This window comes from Lupinus angustifolius, chromosome LG19 (assembly GCF_001865875.1).
Source record: "Lupinus angustifolius cultivar Tanjil chromosome LG19, LupAngTanjil_v1.0, whole genome shotgun sequence".
In the NCBI taxonomy this organism is placed as follows: domain Eukaryota; kingdom Viridiplantae; phylum Streptophyta; class Magnoliopsida; order Fabales; family Fabaceae; genus Lupinus; species Lupinus angustifolius.
The window spans coordinates 3732618-3753772 of NC_032027.1; the positions used below are offsets into that span (position 1 = coordinate 3732618).

Genomic DNA, 21155 nt, shown 5'->3' on the forward strand with positions numbered 1-21155 from the left:
AACAGTTCATGTGAGAAATAAAAAGTCAAGAGTAGACATGGAAAAAAATATGTTATTAGCAAGAAATTGGAAGGAAAAATTATATCTTTGAAGGAGAGATGAGTTTTAGATTTTTCGAGTATGAGATCTTCAGTATGTGGGGGAGAAAGAAAGATGAGAATGAGAAAGGAAAATAGAGTATTACAAAAGAAATGACAGAGAAATAGAGTAGTCTGAACACAATTATTTGTTGGAGAAGGATGAGGGAGATGAATTTAATTAGTGGAGATATGTGGCTCGGAAAACAAAATAAAAGTTCATCATCCAAACAAATTGTCATATACATGTGTAAAGCATAAGATGTTTAGGAATTCAAAATTCAAACCACTTTTTAAGTCTTGAAAATGACACAAATAACCCCTTCAACATTCAAGTGTCAATAAATGAGGATGTCTATTATAGTAACAGTTTCGGCCCATTCTATTCTTATATAAATAAAAGATAGTAGAAGAATTTCTAATCAACTAGGCTATTTGGGGAAGACAAGAAAATGAAGTATGTGTGATGATCACATTTTACATGTATCTGTTACATTGATTTTTTGCGCTCCATTCCTATTAGAAGCCACACCATGTTATTTAAAAATTCTTTCTTTTGGTCAAGTTATTGCAATATGTATATACTAAAAGATAAACAATGCTACCAGGTCTTGATATAATACTGCATTTTTGTACAATAAAAATAATATAGCATGTAGTAGAATTCGATTGTTAAAAGTAGAGGTTTTCATTTTTAACTCTTGATTCATGCGTTGTAATTTTCAAGAGACTCATTATCTTGCTATGCATCTTCACCACAAGTATAAAGTGTCATTTCCAAGAATTGAATTGTTGACATTTTGATTCGATGATTGTCTATACTAAGGAACAGAGCTTGTCTCATACCTTATCTCACACCAACAGTAATGAAACAAAAATATTAATAATAGTAAAGATTTAATTTTTTTAATTAATATGAGATATTTTCATTGACGCACTGTATGAGACAATAGACCTAAGTTCCTAAGACATGCAATATTTCATTTCTATGTTGGTTCATACTGTCAAATTTGATTTATGTTTGCAGTTTAGAATCTCGTACTAATATTTATAGTCATTCCTAAACACTTCAATTATATTATGTCATGCTTTTTTGCATTTTAAATAGAACTGAGTACTAGTATAGCTGGAACTTTAACCGGTTTAAATCCTGTTTAAACCTAATTTGAAACATGATTCGATTTTCAACCAACGAATCGTTTTATTAAATCAATTAGTTCCATTTTTAAAAAAATCAAACCATATTAGGTTATTTGGTTTAGTTTTCATGAAAAAATGAACCATGAGTGGACTTAGACTTAGTATTCATTGCTGTCTAAAGAGTAATAGAACAATACTGAATTTCAGTTTGGCTACATATTTCCACAGTGAGCCATTACTTATTAGATGGAACACAATAGTCAAAAGACAGAAAAAGGAAATACATTATCATACTGCTAAAGTTATAAACATATCCATCTAGGGTATAGTATTTGGCATAGTTAAGCTTTGATTACAAAGACAGAGATAACTTCCATATGTCAAACAAATTAATCTACAACAAGGTGTAATGCTGCATTTGACAATTGCCTGAAGAGACTTTAGATGCCACAATTTACTAATGTGCTTATAATTCCAATAGATCTGGCACATTTTCCAAATTCCACAGAACAATCCTTCCATCCAGTCCTGTAGTTTATAGAAGTAAAGCATTAGCCAATGCAGTCAAAACTTGAAAAGAAAATTTTAACAAAATGCGGCCTATTGTACGAGGCTCCCACCTAATGGGGTTTGAGGAGAGTACATTTATGCAGCGTTACCTCAAAACAAAGAATCTGCTTCTAGAATATGAACTAAAGACCTCCACATTACAATGCAAACAAATTTACCTTTGCGCTGAGGCTCACCCTCTTTTGCAAAGAAAATTATCAGGAAAATATTAAAAAAAAATTGGATCCCCCTGTACTAACCAGATGTGCTGAAACGCCTTATCAATGTTCCCTGCTCCGTCATAGGCAAGATAGAACTACAAGACCAAAGAGCCACCAGTTATTCATTGAACTTAAAAAACATATGCTGGCTGATTCCCAATGTTAATCTTAATGGAATTCATTCACTGAATAGTAGTAAGAGGTCAAATAAGTTGGACATAACAGAAACCAAGCATTGCAGAAATGAAAAAAACCAAAGAGCAGTTCACAGAGAAAATATACAACACGACCAACCAGTGGGAGAAAAAAGAAGGTAATGAGATATATACTTTATACAGTTTTCGTGAACAACCCCACGTGTTTTTGATGTTTCAACTGCATCATTGCTCGCCCCATGCTTGGATTGGCCATAAAACTTCCCAAATGCTTCAGAGAACTGATTACAAGATAAAATGAGAAAAGGGGGAAAAAAGAGTTAACATCAAGTTAAGGAAATATTGGAATACATTACAGAAATAGCCAACATGTCAGATAACTGATGACATAATGCTAATCTACCTAAAGCTTGATTTCAGTATGCCAATACAGTACATAATGTTAAAGTTATTGTTTTGTGACCATGAGGTCACAGGTTCAAATCCTGAAAACAACCTCTCCGCTTGCGGGAGGATAAAACTATGTACATCTATCATTCTCCAGACCCCACTAAGTGGGAGCCTCGTGCACTAGGCCGCCCTTTTTTAATATAATACATGTAGCTTCAGTTAATAAGAAAAAACAAGACATCAAACACAGAAAACCAGTTCAAATAATTAACCAGGCAATGTACAAGCCCTTACCAATGTACTTGACAATAAAAAAAGTATGACAAACAACTAAGAAGCAGAACCATTTTGTTTGGAATGCATTACTGAATAATAGGATTAATTCAGACAATTTGTTCAATATTAGTTTTAGGTTTACAAGCTGGACCAGGCTAACACCCCCTAATTGAGTCATGTCATGTACTGCCGCAGTTCCAAAAAGATCATAGTCCTTTTGATATTATGAGGTAGCTAGGCAAATATGCAGGTATTTAGTTTATTTTTTACTTCCAACAGATCAGCACTTTTTTTTAGAATATTTCTTCACACCCAGTATTTTAACTTCTAAAGATTACAAAGAGTGATGATGCCATGGAATTGTGCCCTATATGCTAGTTTGTGTTTCAACGGCTACATTCTAATTTGCCATGCTATTATTTTCAACTGGATCTGACTTTTCTCTTTCAGGTTTGTTTGTCAGTTGGTTTTTTATGAGGAATAAAGGGAAAGGAAAGACTTGAAAGTCATCTCATAAGTGTATTTCCTGGCTCCGAAACTTTTCTATTCCTCTCATTTGCCTCCAAAAATCAACTTGCAAACAGACCCTCAGGAGGATATCATATCCTCCGCCAGTTTTACTTTCCCATTTTCTCTAAAATAAAATTTCAATTTCCATGCAAAAGATGTCAACTTGACAGCTGACTTTGTTGTTTCCCTATAATTCTCTTTATTCTTTTTTATTTATTGCTGAGAATAATAGGATGATATAAATATGTAAACTGTATCCGGCTACTCTAATCTTTTTGTGTACCCCAGTCTCAAATGCTACCAGGACACTATCGTGTTATGAGCTGTAAATTCTTCTACTCCGTCTCATAATAGGTTCATAGAACGCCTTATTTTTAAACCTTTTGCATAACAGTCAGAGTCAACCTTCTATAGCAACTGATATAAGCATGTCCAAAATGTAGATTATCATTACTAAATCCTTAGTAGGGAATAAAGTGAATGCCATACGTAACAAGACAGGTATGGTTGATAAGGATTGTAAGAGCAAAAAGGTATGATAATATGTAACCTAGATAAGGGCACTCTAGTGTTTGGCGTATCCCATAATTGCTCCCTGTACACTATATACAAATCACTGCCTGACAGATTTAGCATGAATGTAAATTCTTCTACATCATCTCATCACATTTCTCAAGTTTATCCTTCTTTTTTTAGGAGGATGAGGAATCCCCTGACCTCTATACGACTTTACCTTTTCTCTAAGGCAGCCTTTCGAAATTAATGAAGCTAGCCATGCCACAACATCACAAGTGTTTCACGTTAGATAATTATTAAGAATAATGGAATGGATGTCCAATTGGAGATTCAAGCTTCTCATAGCTGCATATTGCAGAATCCTTTTTAAGGAATGTAGTTACCTGTGAGCCATAACTTGATCCAGAAGATACTACTTCCCGTTCCCCAAGATATCTGATAAAACTCCTAACGAACAAAAACACCAAAAAGGAGGAGGATAAACATTTAGAGAAGAAAAAAATATGTCTGCTAAAGATTGAATACAAGTTGACACAGATCCATTGACTTGGTTAATTCGAACAAGGTTGTAATATTAAGAAACACAAATACTTTAGTTGTCAGTTGTCACATACCAAATTCCTCTTTCATCTGCAGCAAACACCATTGGGTTACAATCAAATCCCACACCTATTACCATTTTCTCAGAAACAAATAATACCTGAAAACATGCCGTACAATCCACCAGTGCTAGAAAATATCAGTAAATTATTGTGAAGTAAAATTATGATAAACAGAAAATTGGTTAGAAAGAGAGGATGCTGACCCACATCACGGAGGGGCAAATCACGGAAAACAACATTTTGGGCCAAAGGAGAAGGACCAACATCATCCACAAAGTATATCATGGAATTATGACCTGTGAAACAGCACCAGATACAGTTTGTCACAGGAGAAAATCACAACAGATAAAAAAGAAAATAATTATAATGTGTTTTCAAAAGCCCTCATGATTTTTATAGAAATTTGACCCTCAATAAATAGAGTAACAGTAGAAATGGAAATAGAAGTACAGTACTTGTCTAAGCTTGTAACGAGAATCAGCAGAGGCGATTAGGAATCCTATTATTAGACAGCTCAACATGCCATAAAATTGGATACTGGGATTCAGGTCCAGTTTATTCTCTCTCTAAAAGTTCTGTTTTCTTACACCAGTATTTAAATAAAATACAAATGTAATGTGTAAATTGTGATAAATGAATCAAATCTTTGTGCACCCAAAAGCCTAATAGTAAGAATAGAATTTTCCTCTCTTGTTCTTTTATTAAACATAAAGACAATAAGTAAACCTCAGTTGAAGCGCACACTAAGCGATCTTGCCTTTCGAACAAATAAAAATGAAAACTAACAAACAACATGTATAGCCGGCAGACATAATTTCAGCTAGCTAAGTGAATCCAGCAAGAGGAAAGAATTTTCTCACCTACATAAGCTAAAGTATTGCCGCTTGGTGACCACTTGACCCCAAAAGTCCAAGATGAGGAGAGATCAAGCTGAACAATTAACTGTTACACAAGAAAAAAATACTATAAGTAGAAGCTAACTAATCCAACAAGTCTTCCAATCTCCTTTCTATATTGTATTCGTCTTTTAGGGGCTAAACGAAGAAAAAAAATCCTAGTAGGAAAAATTGGAAAACTAATTAGGAAGAGTAGGACTGGCATGGACACTGTAAAGAGAGTAGAAACATGAGAGAAGAGAGTAGAGCGAACTTGTAACTGTCAATTGTATTAATCAAAACAAAAATGATCACATGAGTAAGATAAATATTTATAGACTTATCTCATTGTAGTTAACCCCATGTGTTTGAGGAAAAACATTGGCAACAAGTCTTGCCATGTGTCTATTGATAGTGACATCAAGATTTTCTTTGACTCTAAAGACCTATTTGCAACCTATGGCTTGCTTATATGAAGGGAGAGGAAAAGAAACCATGTTCCTAACTTCACCAGTGCATCATATTCTTCTTGTGTGGCTGTCTGTCATACTGGATCAGCTAAAGCAGCCTTGGCATTACGTGGTTCAGTATGAGTAAGAAAAGCCCTTGGTACAACAGTTTTGAATATAGCAGATGTGGAAACTGCATTTTCAGGACGAAGAGTGTGATGCAAATGGTTGAAATTGAGAGCTCATAGGGCTAAAAGTTACGGGTTAAGAACCGAAGCTGGAGATTGCAAAGTTGATGGCGCCGCCACAACATTTGCAAAGAGCGCATTGGATACAGATTTGTGACAATTCTTTTCAAGACGCGAATCTAAAATTAAGAGAAACGGCTTCGAGTCATACACAGTTAGCGGTTCTACTTGACTTTCAACAATAGTGATTATTGGTTGAAATTTTTCATTCAAACCATCCAAAATGAAATCGATGTGCTTAGCAAGAATAGGAGCTCCAATTGAAATGAGAGAATCAGTTAGTACCTTCATTCGAGAGAATTTTGAAATTGAACTCGATCCTTGAAAAATCGCACGAAGTTAAGATAGTAGTTGGCAACTTCGCGCTATGGTGTGCGAGTTGCATAGAGGATGTATGTCTTATCGTAGTTGTCATGAATAAGTACAATCAACAACCTTAGGTTTGATCGTCTAAAATCGAGTTCAACAACCACGAAACAGTCGACTAGTCTTGTTCCTCCCAGCTAGAGTAACCAGGGTTAACGCAATTGTTGATGCAGTCGATTTCACTGAGAAACCATAGAGGTATCTCCAGTGCAAGAACACATCATTGAGGTCTAAGGATTTCAGAATAGCTTCTGCAAATTGATGCCAAATGAGATAGTAATTTTCCATCAGCTCCGTCGTCGGAAGTGAAAGAGTAAATTGTGGTGACATGCCCATTTAGATCGTTGGTCAGCCATACAGTGGTGAATTCGTTACCAGGCCTTGTACACACCGCCCCGCCACACTATGGGAGTTGCCCATGCCCGAAGTCGTTACCAAGTTTCCACTTGGAACAATCTTTTCTCCTAGATGCATTTCCTAAACAAAACCATCTAAATCCTCCTAGAATTTTATCTTATGTTGCTCATTCAAGCCTACTTGGTGTGCACACACATTGATACTATTAAAAGTATGACCCCCTATCACCTACTCTGCTAACAACCAATACATTATTCTTCCAAATTGTCTACTATTATGCCAACTCCATTTCAGAATGACAACAATCGGCCAAGGCCAACCCTTTTCCGGTCAAGCTCACCCCTTTTCCGGTCAAGCCCCCATTTCTAGCCTAGCCATATCCTTTCCAACCAACATACTCCCTTTCTACAAGCTTACCAAGTTGCAGCTTCCTTTGTTCTCATGCAACTTTCTCTTTCTTTCTTTTATATTGTCTTTCTATCTTCCACCTACAAAGAACTTTTATTTTGTCTATCCTTTTTACGTTCTTATCCTAATATTTTTCAATATAAATCATGTTCATAAGGAAGTTTCAAAACTACTTGGATAATTAGTTATGTGTGTTTAACAAAACATTTATGTTTTTACTTGTACACGATATCTTAAGTGTAGTGGCCATCTTGCTCTATGCTATGCCGTTGGTGTTTCTGGAAGTGGCTGCTCCATGCCCCTAGCCACCATTGACTACCAAGGACAGGTTATGTAATATAAAGGCAGTGGCCATCTAGAATCTATTAAAAACTTGAAAGAATGATTTTTTTGTGTCATCCTTCTGAGTAATGAGGAGATTATCTTTTACAAAGTTTAGTAACTGCAAAGGAGTGCCCCTTGACAAATATGTGCTCAATCATAGATCAGTGTCAATAATTCACAAAAGGAAAAGGAGTTAATATCGAACCTCTCCAAATTTAAAATCTGAAGATGTGACCTTCTTTGAATCCCTGTGCCAATTGGTCATGCAAACATCAATGATATAACATAATCACATAGACAGAAAAGTCAAACAAATTCAGAGTTCCTTTTATCATACTTTGCATCTACACCTTTTATAAAGGTGGAAAATACTCTGCATTTTCCATCAGTGGATGTTGTTGCAAGAAGAATCTGCAGTCAAAACATAAAATAAGACATTGTCCAAACAAATTTCTATATTGTATGATATATATATATATATATATATATATATATATTAAATAACACTTATATAACATGTGATGTGAAACTAAAATAATTAGCAAAGCAAGAGATGATCTGGTTGAAAATAGAGGAAAGAAAATTTCAGATAATAAACATTGGATATGATAGGGCACCCTCACACTCCCCCTTTGAGCGCAGCATGAGAAAAGTGAGGGTGGAATGAATTTGTAGTCCTTCTTTTTCATCGAATAATACACTTTTCAGTTGTGTGGTTTCAGGCTCCTAATAATTGGTCTGACCTGCCAGAACCTTCGCTAGAGAGGAAATGATGCCCAATTGTGACAATGCGTATTGGTGAGGCCGAAAATTTTAAGATGAAGATGATGCTTACTGGTGGGCGCTTAAAAGCGAATACTATTTCAGTGTCAGAGGGATACCTGAGAAGAAGCAGCGATCAGAGGTGATGAAGGAGGTGCATGGACAAGCTCTATTTTGGAGGCGATGGTGGAAGTTGCAAAAACCAGGTGCGACTTGGCTGAGATTTCAGATCACAGTGCCACCACTAGGTAGTTGACCTATCCTATGAGGAAAAGGCTAGAGCTGGAGCAGCCTTAGGTTCTAACTAGTGTTGCAACTATGGGAGCACTGCTTGGTTCAGCATCACTTAGACATTTCTCTTCTCGAAGACAGTTTCCAGCTAGAGACAAGTGATATTTGTTTTATATCTGTGCATTCACTACTTGTAACTGGTTGAAGCTTAGTCATATTAAGCGTGGGGGGAGGGGTTAGAGTATTTAGCATATCTTATAATATGTTTCCTGATGTACTTCATTATCTGATTAAATTATTAGTCTTATGTTAGGAAGCTTGGTGATAACACTGGTATCATAGGCTTTGGCCTGTCACTTGGGCTTGCACTGGTATCACAAGTCCTTGATCTAATTATTTGCATAAATAAATATTTGGTGAGTCTTTTGTATCACATTATTCATAGAAATAATATTTCAGTTTCCAGTTAGTTTATCACCATTTATCTCTCACGAGATTCACTCCTCATGTGCATAGAAGAGAGCTATATTTCTGGTATCCCATCAGGACAAAAGGTTATACAACTAATAAAGTATTGAGGATTAAAAATAAGAACATGATAATAGTTCAAAAGTAAGAAACTTTCATCAATTATGAGGCATAAACAAAATTTTGTTATTGAAAGAACTCACTTAGTACACCAGAGAGGCTGCAAACTAGTATGCAATTACAGGAAACACTAGGAATACATAGAAAAATTCACATATAAATGAGAAAGTTAGAATGCTAACATTATTGGGATGCCAAGAAACACTTGTCACTGAAGAATCGTGCCTTTTCCTGATAAGTTTGCTGACCCACCTGCAGAGAAGATACAAATATATGAAATAAACTAGAAAAGGCAAAACCGAAGCAGAATTTGGAATTTTAATCTTAATGTTCCAACTATATAAACAAATACAATTAAAAGTAATTGCCATGATACAGATTTTGATGTTCCACAAATCTTGGAAAAGAACCACGTTTTGGATTTGTGGGAGAAGATTTTCAATGTTGAATTCTAGTCACAGTCTCAATTTCAACATAATTATTATCTTATCTACATCACATCCTAATATATTGAAAAATATAAGATATTCATCTAACATGCCTTCTCAACTTGAATTGTTAAGTATTGTCAAGTTTAACATTTAAAAGCATGTTAAGGACATGAACCAGCTACTCCACTAACAGGAGATTATATTGTGTGGCCAGTAGATGTATTAGAAACCAATTAAAAATAATACCACATACATTGGGTTATTTGACACTACATTACTGTCTATTTTCAAAACAGACTACCTTCATACAACCAGGTCTCAACTGCTCAAAGTGGATCCAAAATGAAAACACAAAAACTATGCTTAACCATTTCATTGGCAGGATAAAATTAAACATGGGAAATAAGTACAAGGAAGCACTGACAGACCAGTTGTTTTCCTGCTCATAGTAGCATATACAAACAGTTTTAGCTCCACTTCCCACTGCAAATTTATTTTCTGCTAGAACAGAATTTAGAAATGCATTACAACCATATGAACTTTAAAACACAATAATAATTTCAAAGAACAATTAACTAAATATTTGAACAATTATTCTGGGAAAAATGTTACATACGAGGTGCAAGCAATGGGTAGAGATGTGGAAACATAGCATGTGGAGGAGGACCAAACCTCTGACATTAACACCACATTCAAGTCTTTAAAGGGTAGGTACTAGATAGGGTACCAAAATCGGTAAAATATAACTTAGATAAGCATGACCAGGGCTAAACAAAAGTTAGCTTAGGGTAAAACCTTAGTCAATAATACTATTACATCTTCCATCACATCCGGGGGTGGACAAGGAAACAGAGATTTCATACCGGTAGAAATGTAAAAAATATATTTGCTTCATATTCTGAGATGACTAAGACACCATAAATGTTTACTCAGTCTTTAGAAGACAGGCAAAACTAATAACTAGATAATTCTTAGCCCTACATAAAGTTTGATCACCTTACAATCCTTACATAAAATAGAAGCACAGGGAAAGTAGGACATCACGAAAAGCTTCATACCTTCAGGACTCCACTGAACACAAAGAGCAGCACGATTTAGCCTAAGGATCACAAGCGTTGGCACCCATTCTGAGCCTTCAAGATTCCAGACATATCTACAGAGAAGACATGGTTTATATTTTAATTTATTAATGATCATGTCCGAAGGAAACATTAGAATTGCTATAAAATCATCAAGACCAGGGTGAAAATTGAGGCTCTAAACCAGATAGGCACTTACGAATTCCGATCATGGGATGCAGTAACGATTCTATTTGATCTTCTACTCCAGTCTATCCCAGAAACTACCTGATCATGCTGTAAAATGAGAGTATATCAGATTAGGCTCACCTAGGCTATGAGGCAGATGAGTCATGAAATCAATGTGGAACTCAATTACAAAGTCTGTAACAATCTTTTAATAAAAAAGAAAGTTTAATATAGATAGTGAAGAAAAGAGGACAAGAATGAAATAACCTATCCTCCATTATGGAGCCAAAAATACAAAATCAGGACGTGGTACAGAGATACAAGTACGGTTTTCAGATACGACACATAAAATGATGATTTAAAAAAAATTAGAGCTCAAATTTTCAGATACGACAAAAAGAAGTATGAAAGAAAATTTTGAGTTCACGGTGCAATCGTTACCCCTGCTAATGCTGCCAATGGTTGCTCATGGCTGTTGCTTACGAAATTTTCATTCAGGGTTATAAGGGGGAAATGGATGATTACAAGGAAGGCAGCTATTAAGGTTTTCAAAGATATGCATAAGTTCGAAAGGAATTAAGGTTGTTCCAGCAAACATATCAGGCATAGGAGTAACTGCCTAAAAACAATTCAGGGTAAGCCAACAATATGCAGGAAGCAGTATTATATGCATACCCATTTCTGATACATACATATGATCATGCCTCCATTCTTGGCATACCTGTGCATGGAACATATAATTTCCTGACAACAATAAATCATCCATCCCTTCGCATAAAGTTAAATGATTTCCTCAAACACGAGCACTGAGAACTGAAGACAGGCTATAAACATAATCTGATGACAAAACTGAGGAGAGGGGGCATAAACGGAGACAGACAAAACAGGAGAGAGAAAAAACGTATTATGCATTCCATCACTTTCTGTGCACCTAATAATCTACTTATGAAAGCAATATTGCGGAAAGAAACATTAAACTCTGCCCAGGTTCATAATTTTGTGCCAAACAAATACTTTAAGTGAGACAAAACTTATTGTACAGGTAGAAAAGACGATGGAAGGAGATTTGAATTTCCAAATAGAAATAATAAGGAAAATGAGGACTGGGTTAGAAGTTGGCAGTAAGAGTAAGACTAGTGGGATCAAGGACCAAACTCTCTTATCCTAATTGGATAACATAAAAAACAAGGCAAAATCAATAAAGATAAATGCAGTTGCAATAGAAAAGTCTCTAACATTTGATTCCGACCAAAATGGAAAATTCAGGAAACCCCCTTTACATGGATCTCTTGATAAGGGTTTCCCCCCTTTTCAATTTGTAACATAAAATTCCAGAAAAAATAGAAGGTGTAACACATCAAATAATTTGTTACAGACAAAAGATAATTAATAAAAGATGGGGAAATCCTTGTCAAGTTTCTCAATTCTTTAGGTAACCCTAGCAAGAGATCCATCTAAGGGATTGGACCAAACAGTTACTGCTATTAGCAATTGTAATTGAAATACAGCTATTAATTAGTGACAGATGAACAGTTAGGAGGAGTGAGAACTGTATGAGAAGAGGGTAAGGATATCAACACAGATGTAAGCAAAATGACATCTGATAATTGTTGGCAGCTGGATAGTTAGTGGGAGTGAAAACTCTAACTGAAAAGGGCAGGGGTCACAAATATAAGGAGAGGAAGAAGGTAGGGGAGTTTTAGATCAGTTTTGGAGTGGAATTAGAAGGGAGAGCAGGACTCTCGATTTTATGGAGAGAAATTATCACTTTTGTATATTCAATCTTCTATATCTTCTTGATTCTGTAATCATGCTGATTCAGAAGTAAGAAGGAGGGAACGAGCATCATTAACAAGATTTCCTGTTCTTCCTATCAATTCTTGCATATTTCTTTTCCAGTTTTATATCAATCCAGAAATGCAACAAATGATTTTTAAGTAAAACAGAGGGTACATCAATAACTAATAACCCTCTTCACAACCTCATGCAATAGATCACATAGCTTCATGGCCAAAGAATAAACTAGTTAATAGATCAACATGATAACACTACAAATATAACAGATTTTTTACAGAAATACTTGCATCCATTTTACTGCCTGTCCAAGAGCCTTTCATGTGCATGATTAACTTACAAACGCCACAAATTACAGTTTCAAATTTCTTCTAATTGCACCCACATCTAAAAGATATAGAAGAATATATACAGCAACCAAGCCTTTTCTTATAGGTGGTATATATGCAACAAAACAACCATGCCTTCATCTAACTGGGTCCACATCTATTGTCTCACTCCTTTATGCCACTCCATGTGCCAGGAGATATGATTGCACAGAAAAATATTTAATAATTACAATTTTAACTTAAATAATTTTTTTCAACCAATTAGAGGTGATGGTACATGGAGTAGTACAAAAAGTGGAACAGCAGATGTGCTCCCCATCTGGGTCCACATCTGCTGTCTCACTCCTTTGTGTCACTCCATGTGCCGGGAGATATGATTGGACAGAAAAATATTTAATAATTACAATTTTAACTTAAATAATTTTTTTCGACCAATTAGAGGTGATAGTACATGGAGTGGTACAAAAAGTGGGACAGCAGATGTGCTCCCCATCTAACTAGACCTTTCACGTTCAGTCGTGCATGATTAACATACAAGCACCAAAAATTACAGTTCCAAATCCCTTCTAATTGTGCCCGCATCCAAAAGATATATATACAACAACAACCAAACCTTTTCCTATATGTGACATATATGCAACAACAACCAATCCTTAACCTCACTCATGATGGATCCACTACATGGATCAAGTTATGTCATATTGCTCTATCATAAATCATGTCCATTGATACAGTGGTGATCTCTAAATCCTTCATAATTGTTTCACCTATGATTTTTCTTGGTCTCCCTCTGTCTCTAGAAATTGGATTAACCTTCATTTGATCTACTCTCTTTATGAGGCTTCTACTAGTCTCCTCCACACATGCCAAACCACCGAAGGCGAGACTTTACCATCTTTTCTACAAAAGGAGTTACCTCAACTTTCTCTCTAATGCATTCATGTCTAATCCTAGCATGTCTAGTGTATCTACTATCCAACATGACATTTTCATCTCTACTACAGTGAGATTATTCTCATGCTGGTATTTTACTACCCAACATTCAGACTCATACAACATTGTACGCCTTATAGTGGTGTGATAAAGTTTCCCTTGAACGACACATTTCTATCACATATAGCAACTAAAGAAGCCCTCCACTTTATCAACCCCGCTAGAATCATATTGTTTGCATCTTTCACTATTTTCCTATTGTTTTGTATGATTGATCCAAGATACTTCAACATTGTGACTTGAGGAATGACATGATCTCCAATTTTGACCTCTAGGTTGGGATATATGCGCCTTTAGGGTAGGTGGTATATATATATATATATATATATATATATATATATATATATGCAAGATAATTTTAATTGATAAATGAGAAAAGATACTAGGAGAGTACCTTTTGAAGAACATGCGCCTTTTCCCATTTGTCTTCAACCAATCTATAGATGTGCACTTCACTATTGTTTGGAGATAATGCAACCACTACAATAGGAGATGAAATATACTATAATATTTGTTGAAGAGTTCATAAAAGCTGCAATAATACGCCTTCAAGACACACAAGTGATTGTTATAGTAAGACCCATAAGCTGTAATTCTCTACTTAAGCACCAAATATGAACCATAATATATAAAACATTTGAAGGTTGGCACATCATATTAATGAAACAGTAATTCCAATTTATGATCAGCTCTAAAGAATTGTGTAGACAGTGCCATCAATTTGGTCCCATAGCAATTTAAAATGAAGTTCCTAAAATTAACATATGACAAATAAGCAACTAAGAGTAAATATTCAACAGAACTTCCATTTTGACTACTGGGACAAAACTTCCAGCAAAACGTTTTGTGAATCAAATTCAATTTGCTCAGGAAAAAAAATTGATATCCAAGGCCATATGCAAAGTTTGAGTAGACTTTCAATAAATGTTTGTTATTCTAATAAAGGGGGAGCATGCGAGTTCAGAACAAGAAAATGGAAACATATAATATATATAATGAAACTAAAATAAAACCATATAATTACAGTAGGCCTCAGTTCCTTCTCAGCAAATCATGTGACCTGGATATGCTTGAATGGAGACGATGGTAGGAGAAGGGAACGTTGTAAGTAAGCCTCCCTCTTGTCTACAAGTTTTACATAATGGGGGTATGAAAATGAAGGATTATCATGTGATCCTCCAAAACCCCATTATTTATTTTTATGAACATTTCTATGTTCCCCAATTTGGAAGATTTTAAACATCCAAATATGAAAATACTTGACTTTCCCAGTATACAAATCAATATTAGCCTACCCATTTGAATATTAGCCTACAAAACGCTTTAGGTCCCACTACTTCTACTACCTTTCTGTGACTAAAGTTCTTCTTTAACAACTTTTTTTTATTTTTTCCCCGAAAACTCGATACTCTCCTAAAAATAGAAAGCAACTTAGTTTATGGAGAATAATACAAATAAAACAACAAATATATTTAAATCAGATTCAAAACAGTAGCCAAATTACCTAAACTAATTAAAAAATTGCAAGATAAAACTTATTGTTGTTAGAATAAGCAAACGATTTCACATCTTTCATTTACCACAAACAACCGATTAAATCAAATTCAACACTAAAATGTTGATCCTTCACGCACAAAGATCATCAATTTCGCCATCAAACAAGGTTCAGACAAATATGTTTGACTTCAAATGAAATGCTTCAAAAACAAAAATTCAGATCAAATCAGAATCGGATCTACAAAAGCACAAAACTCCAAAAGCCATGAATCAATAAAACAAAGAAATCAACCACCATATATATCTTCTGTCGAATCAATTTTCCTCACACTCATCCAAAACATAGATTATAGAATTTCGTATAAATCGAAAGAAATTGAAATGAAAATAATTGAAGAGAATGAGAAAGAGAAGAAGTGGTGGAATTACTGGAATGGTCGGGGCTCCAAGCATGGCAAGTTATAGAATGAGCGAATTGATGAACCGAGATCGCCGCCATTTTTTGTCTTCTCTCTAATGCACTGAAAACGGAATGAGATTTGAGATCTATGGAAGAAGAGGTTGGTGTGGGGTTAGGGATTTTAAACACTTAAAAGCATGTACTTGGAGTACAAAAGGGAAGAAAGTGACTCGGAGCTAGAATTTTTGTTGTGGTATTCACTATTCCTCACCTTTTGTGTAATGGTTTTAGGTTATAGTCTCTTTCAACAAATGTCGATCTATATTATGTCTTACGTGCTTAGTAATTTATATTATTAAACTAGTAAAGTACCCGTGCGTTTGTACCGGGCAGATGATTTGTACGCATGATTGGAATAATTAATATATGAATTTAATTTAGGAACATATATATGTATAAATACATATGTATATATAAGAAGATAAGTATTGATACATTGGTTTTAGGTAAAATGTAACAGATGATCATATACATATATGATGAATATTACATGCAAAATATACTTGACATAAATATTTTAAACACAATATTTGATGAGTAGACCATAATTATACCCAATGTATATCAAAGCCACATATATTGTTTGATTTTATGTTCATGAATCAAACCTGTAATTAAAAATGGTATGAAAGAATTAGTTGTTTTTGTATGAAATTAATGAAATGAACATTAATTGTTTGCAATATGGTCTAACATGTTAAAGTCTTGGAATATGATGTTAAAATCAAATTTAATAAGAGATGAATATTTAATAAGAGGTGAATAGGATTTCCATTTAGTAGTAGGTGTTATAGTGGTACATGATTACAAGTTTTAGAAAACCTCCTTGAACACAACATTTATCGTTGTGTTGATTGGTTTTCCTTCATTGTCATGTATTATTATTTTAAGTCATTCCATTTATTGAACTCTTGAAAAAGCAACATATAGTTGGCCATGGCAGAAAATTGGTCGAGGTAGATATAACCCAACACATGCTAGTGATTGCCCTTGTGACTTATTGATTGTCTTAGCATATGAAACAGTCAAATGAAATTGTCTCCTTGTTAATTTGAAAGGTCATGATGAATGGGATGGAGACAAACTCATTCGTGGAATATAGAAGATCTTCCCAACATTTCTTCCTGTCGTTACCTTAGCTTCAATGACATGGGTTGCTAGCCTATTTACAATCATTCTTGTTCCATTGCACAAGCCTTCAGATTGATCTAGATTTCTCAATAGCATAATTGGTGTTCCTACCTTCAATTTGATTTTGTGGTTAGGCAATCCTGAAGTTTTGAAGGAGTTTAAAAACTTAGGAGTAAGTCATTGGAAAGCCTCATTGTCATTAGACTCTGACCTATCAATAGAATTCGAGCTTAGATACTCTCTTTCATCACCTTCATGTCAAACAAAATGTGTTAATCTTCACATAATAATGTTTATGAATATGTAAAAGAAAAATGATTGAGTGGTCTACCTAGGATCAATGATAGGACATAATCATCTATTTCATCAATTGTTTCAATTGTTGACGTCAAGATAGCTCTACATTGTAGGAATTCCTCATTCATGTATTCGTCAACTAAATTCAGATAAATACTTTTAACTATAGCATGAATGGGATCATCATAATTAGTTATCAGAAATTGTCCAGGTATCTCAATCAATGCATAGCCATCATTTGGCTCTGACAATTTTCCATCACCTACTTCTAAAATCCATTTTGCAAATTGTTGAATTTGTAATTGATTTGTATTGTTTATACTATTTCGTAGACGCATATTCCTTGTTAAAGTGCATACTTGACAGTTGTCCCAAATATATGAGGAATTTATTGTAGCATTGATAATATTTGAACGACTACCTCTTGGAATTACTGGAAGAATGTGCCTGAAGTCACCTCCAAAAACAATGACTTTTCCACCAAAAGATGAATTTCCCTTGTCCATGAAACTCATGATATCTTTGAGGGTTTTATCCAATGCTTCAAAACAATACTTGTGTGTCATAGGAGCTTCATCCCATATAATCAACTTTGTTTGTTTTAATAACTCTGCCAGTTCACTGCCTTGATGAATGTTGCATGTAGAGTTTTCAAGCGTAGGAACTGGTATGGCCAACTTGGAGTGAGTTGTCCTCCCCCTTGGCAATAATAATGATGTTATTCCACTTGATGCCACTCTAAGAACTATGTGGTTTTCTGAACGCGGTGCTGAAGCTAATGTTTTCCAAATAAAAGTTTTACCAGTACCGCCATATCCGTAGAGGAAGAAGGTACCACCATTTCCATCATGTACCGATTTCATGATTTTATCAAATATGATAATTTGCTCATCTAGTAAATGAAAAAAATAGTTGTTAGCAATAAATATATGATTTTGTTAGAAGATTATGGAAGTTAAGAAAGGTAGTTGAAGATACATGTAAGTAAGTTAAAGCAATGTCTAAATTCAGCTTTCAAATGTTGTTTATCATAATCACACTCAGCATATATAAGCCTATTCCCTAATTGGCTTGTGATTCTTCCTTCTAGATATGGCATTGATGGATAGTCCCTAAGAATTTTTCTATTTATTTGTAATAAATTCTCAATGTCTAGCAATGTGAGATTTTGCAGTTGTTGGTCAGTGAGCTGCAAATCTAAAAAATGGATTAATCGAATTAATGTGGTATAACGATTGAATTAATAGAAAAAATTTAAACAATTGAAAATGGAATAATTACTTTGCATGTTTGATAACCTTCTTTGCTCATAAAGAATACCATCAGCTAAGAGTTGCCACGTTTGTTGCCATACATGTTTTGGATGATTGATACTATTAGAAGTAAGCATTGTGATAAACAATTTTCTTAAGTAGTAACCTGATCCCCACTCATGTGCTTCTTTTATAGCTTCAATATATTCCTTATCATCCACAGCACATAGAAAAACATGCATCTCTGAAAGTTGGATAAATCACATTGTTGACAGTCCTAATGTCTTCGTAATTACATGGTCCCTTGACGGAAGTTAACATCATTCTTAAATAGAATAGCTCTCTAGTGCTTGGAGGTACCCAAATGAGTCAACCAATTGTGTACCCAAGCATCCTTAGTTTCCAACATCTCTTACCACTGATGTATACAAACTTTGAAACAAATTGAGCATATGTCAAATCTCTTGCACCAATAAATGTTTTGTTTGCTTCCATCCAGGATGTGAACATTGAGTGTTTAACTGTAGGCTTAGAAAGAATATCATCAATAACCTCAGAATCATCAAATATAATTGAGTGTTCATTTTCAAGATGGAAATATAATCTCTTAACGGCAGGTGATCTACCATGAATTGAAAAAGAGAAAATTCTCCAACATGCCTCACAAGGTGACATATATCTGCAATCAAGATATTGTTTGATTTCATCTATATTTTGCGCATGATTTGATGATTCGTTGTCTGTTGGAATAATAGCAGCGGTTACCCGATCATAACATTTATTAATATATTTGAATAGGTACTTAATTGAAGTGATATGATTACACCATTCCATGTTGATATGAGCTTGATATTTCAAAAGCAATTTGCGATTATAAGGGACAATATGTCAATTGTCAAGAGTTACATCATTCTTGTCAATGGTTTGTCCATTATCTCTTCTCCTATAAATGGGATACCCATCTTGGTCAACAATTGTACTGCTTTAGAATTTTTTTGGATAGTACTTGGTGCACTTTCCATTGTTCATACAAGGTAACAATAAACATAAAACTAAAAATTCACAAATTCTTGAGGAGACAAAATCTTTTTGAATAAGGAAAATTCTCATTTTCTTTTTGAGTTTGAACTACTTAGACAAGTTCTTATGTTTTACTTTGGTTAACCCCAAACACCAAGGTCTGAAATCCTCCTTTTAGTGTATATCCTAAAATGGTAGAATCATAAACACTTATATTCATCACTTAAACAATACTACGACCATAAAAGAGATTAGGTTGTCACACCCTAACCATTGGTGACCCTAATATTGAATGGGTGATGAATGTAAGATCTTAAGAAAAGCATGTTTAACTTGGCAAATAAACTAAGTAGTACAACTACTCCAAAGTTTATTTGTTAAGTGTTTGAGACAAGTATTTTTGACTTGAAATCATTTTTTAGGTGATCAATCTAAAAAGAGCATTAAGCACTTCTCAAACAAATAATATTAACCAAAGCACCAACTTGAATGATTAAAATTCAAACTTTTGTAAATTTAAGAAGAAGTAGAAAATTACATAACCTTGTTCAAAAGAAAATGTTTAGGAGCATGAGCTATCCATCCAAGGATTGGATGCTTTTGAGTACCAAATGAGAGTACAAAATTGATTTTCGCATCTCATTTGCCATCTCCTTTTCTGCTCTTGAATTCTAAACTAAAAATTATAAAACTTACTTGAAAATGAAAACTCTAAGCTAAGAAAGAATTCCTAAATGAGAGAATTCCGCCTTCAAGTGTTTTTTGATAGAATTTAGTGAAGAAATGCTCAATTATAATATGTTTTGCTCGAAGGAAATGGCCTCTATTTATAGGCTTCACATCCTGACCGCTGAGCCGCTGAGCTGCTGAGCTAGACCGCTCAGCAGCTGACCAAACCCTTCAGCATGGGTTTGGTCCCTTAACCAAGTAGCTTAATCACCTCCTTGTGCATGACTCACCAAAACTAGTTGTGGGCTATAGACCAGCTATTGTGAGCTACTTCTGAAAAGCCTATGGTGGGCTACTTGAGGTGAGGTCATGGATGACTTCATGGTTTGCTTGATGGTTAAGTCAAGTCTGGTAAGCATCGCCCAACGCACCTGCTTCACCGCTGAGCTGCTTGTTCAGCAGATTCTGACCGTGTTGACTAGGACGTGGCTTGGTGGTTGCTAATATGGCCATGAGTCTGGTTCTCCACTGAGCAGCTTGGTTTGACTGCTGAGCAGCTTGTTCAACAGCTTGGCTTGTGCCAAGCTCGTGTCTGACCGTGTCAAGCATATTTCTGACTGTGTCAGGCCTAGTCTGATGCTAGGCTGAGCGTCTAAGCAGGTCCGCTCAGCTGCCTGGTTGAGCAGTTTGGTCCAGGTCAGCTCAGCGAGGCTTGTTCCACACTCAGCTATCTGGTTGAGCACCTTGATTTTCTTGACTTTTGTTGCTTTTTTACCATGAATCTTTTCTCTTCTTTTCTTCATTTTATTTCCTACAAAATACATAAAAAGACAATACAAACACAAATATACCAAATTGTGATATTTTATCCAAAAAGTATTGTTTTAAGTTGGTTTTTCTCAATTATGCTTAAGGTAAGTGTCATAAAAGTGTATGATTTTTAGGTATGTTTGGCACTTATCTAAGAATAAAAGTATATGGGCATGAGGC

At 34.9% G+C, this 21155-nt stretch overlaps 1 protein-coding gene and 1 long non-coding RNA gene across 2 annotated transcripts; one reads left to right on the forward strand and one right to left on the reverse strand.

The window, feature by feature from the left end:
• Positions 1480 to 15950, reverse strand: LOC109334654 (actin-related protein 2/3 complex subunit 1A-like). The gene is made up of 15 exons (XM_019570534.1): positions 15765 to 15950; positions 14233 to 14318; positions 10754 to 10830; positions 10534 to 10628; positions 9904 to 9973; positions 9227 to 9296; positions 7801 to 7874; positions 7669 to 7711; positions 5297 to 5378; positions 4644 to 4732; positions 4449 to 4534; positions 4218 to 4281; positions 2317 to 2423; positions 2027 to 2082; positions 1480 to 1745 (listed from the first exon to the last, which is right to left on the reverse strand). The coding sequence occupies exons 1-15, from the start codon at positions 15832 to 15834 to the stop codon at positions 1684 to 1686; spliced, it is 1131 nt and encodes a 376-aa protein (XP_019426079.1). The 5' UTR covers positions 15835 to 15950; the 3' UTR covers positions 1480 to 1683.
• Positions 2430 to 2816, forward strand: LOC109334655. The gene is made up of 2 exons (XR_002106128.1): positions 2430 to 2589; positions 2746 to 2816. It is a non-coding gene; the product is annotated as an uncharacterized LOC109334655 (long non-coding RNA).

Excerpts from the sequence above, each read along its gene's own strand:
- LOC109334654 (XM_019570534.1), bottom strand. The coding sequence starts at position 15,834 with ATGGCGGCGATCTCGGTTCATCAATTCGCTCATTCTATAACTTGCCAT. Across the intron at positions 5,379-7,668 it reads CAGATTTTAAATTTGGAGAG|TTAATTGTTCAGCTTGATCT; the intron begins GTTCGATATTAA and ends CTTGTGTAACAG. Across the intron at positions 2,083-2,316 it reads GTTCACGAAAACTGTATAAA|TTCTATCTTGCCTATGACGG; the intron begins GTATATATCTCA and ends TTGGTCTTGTAG.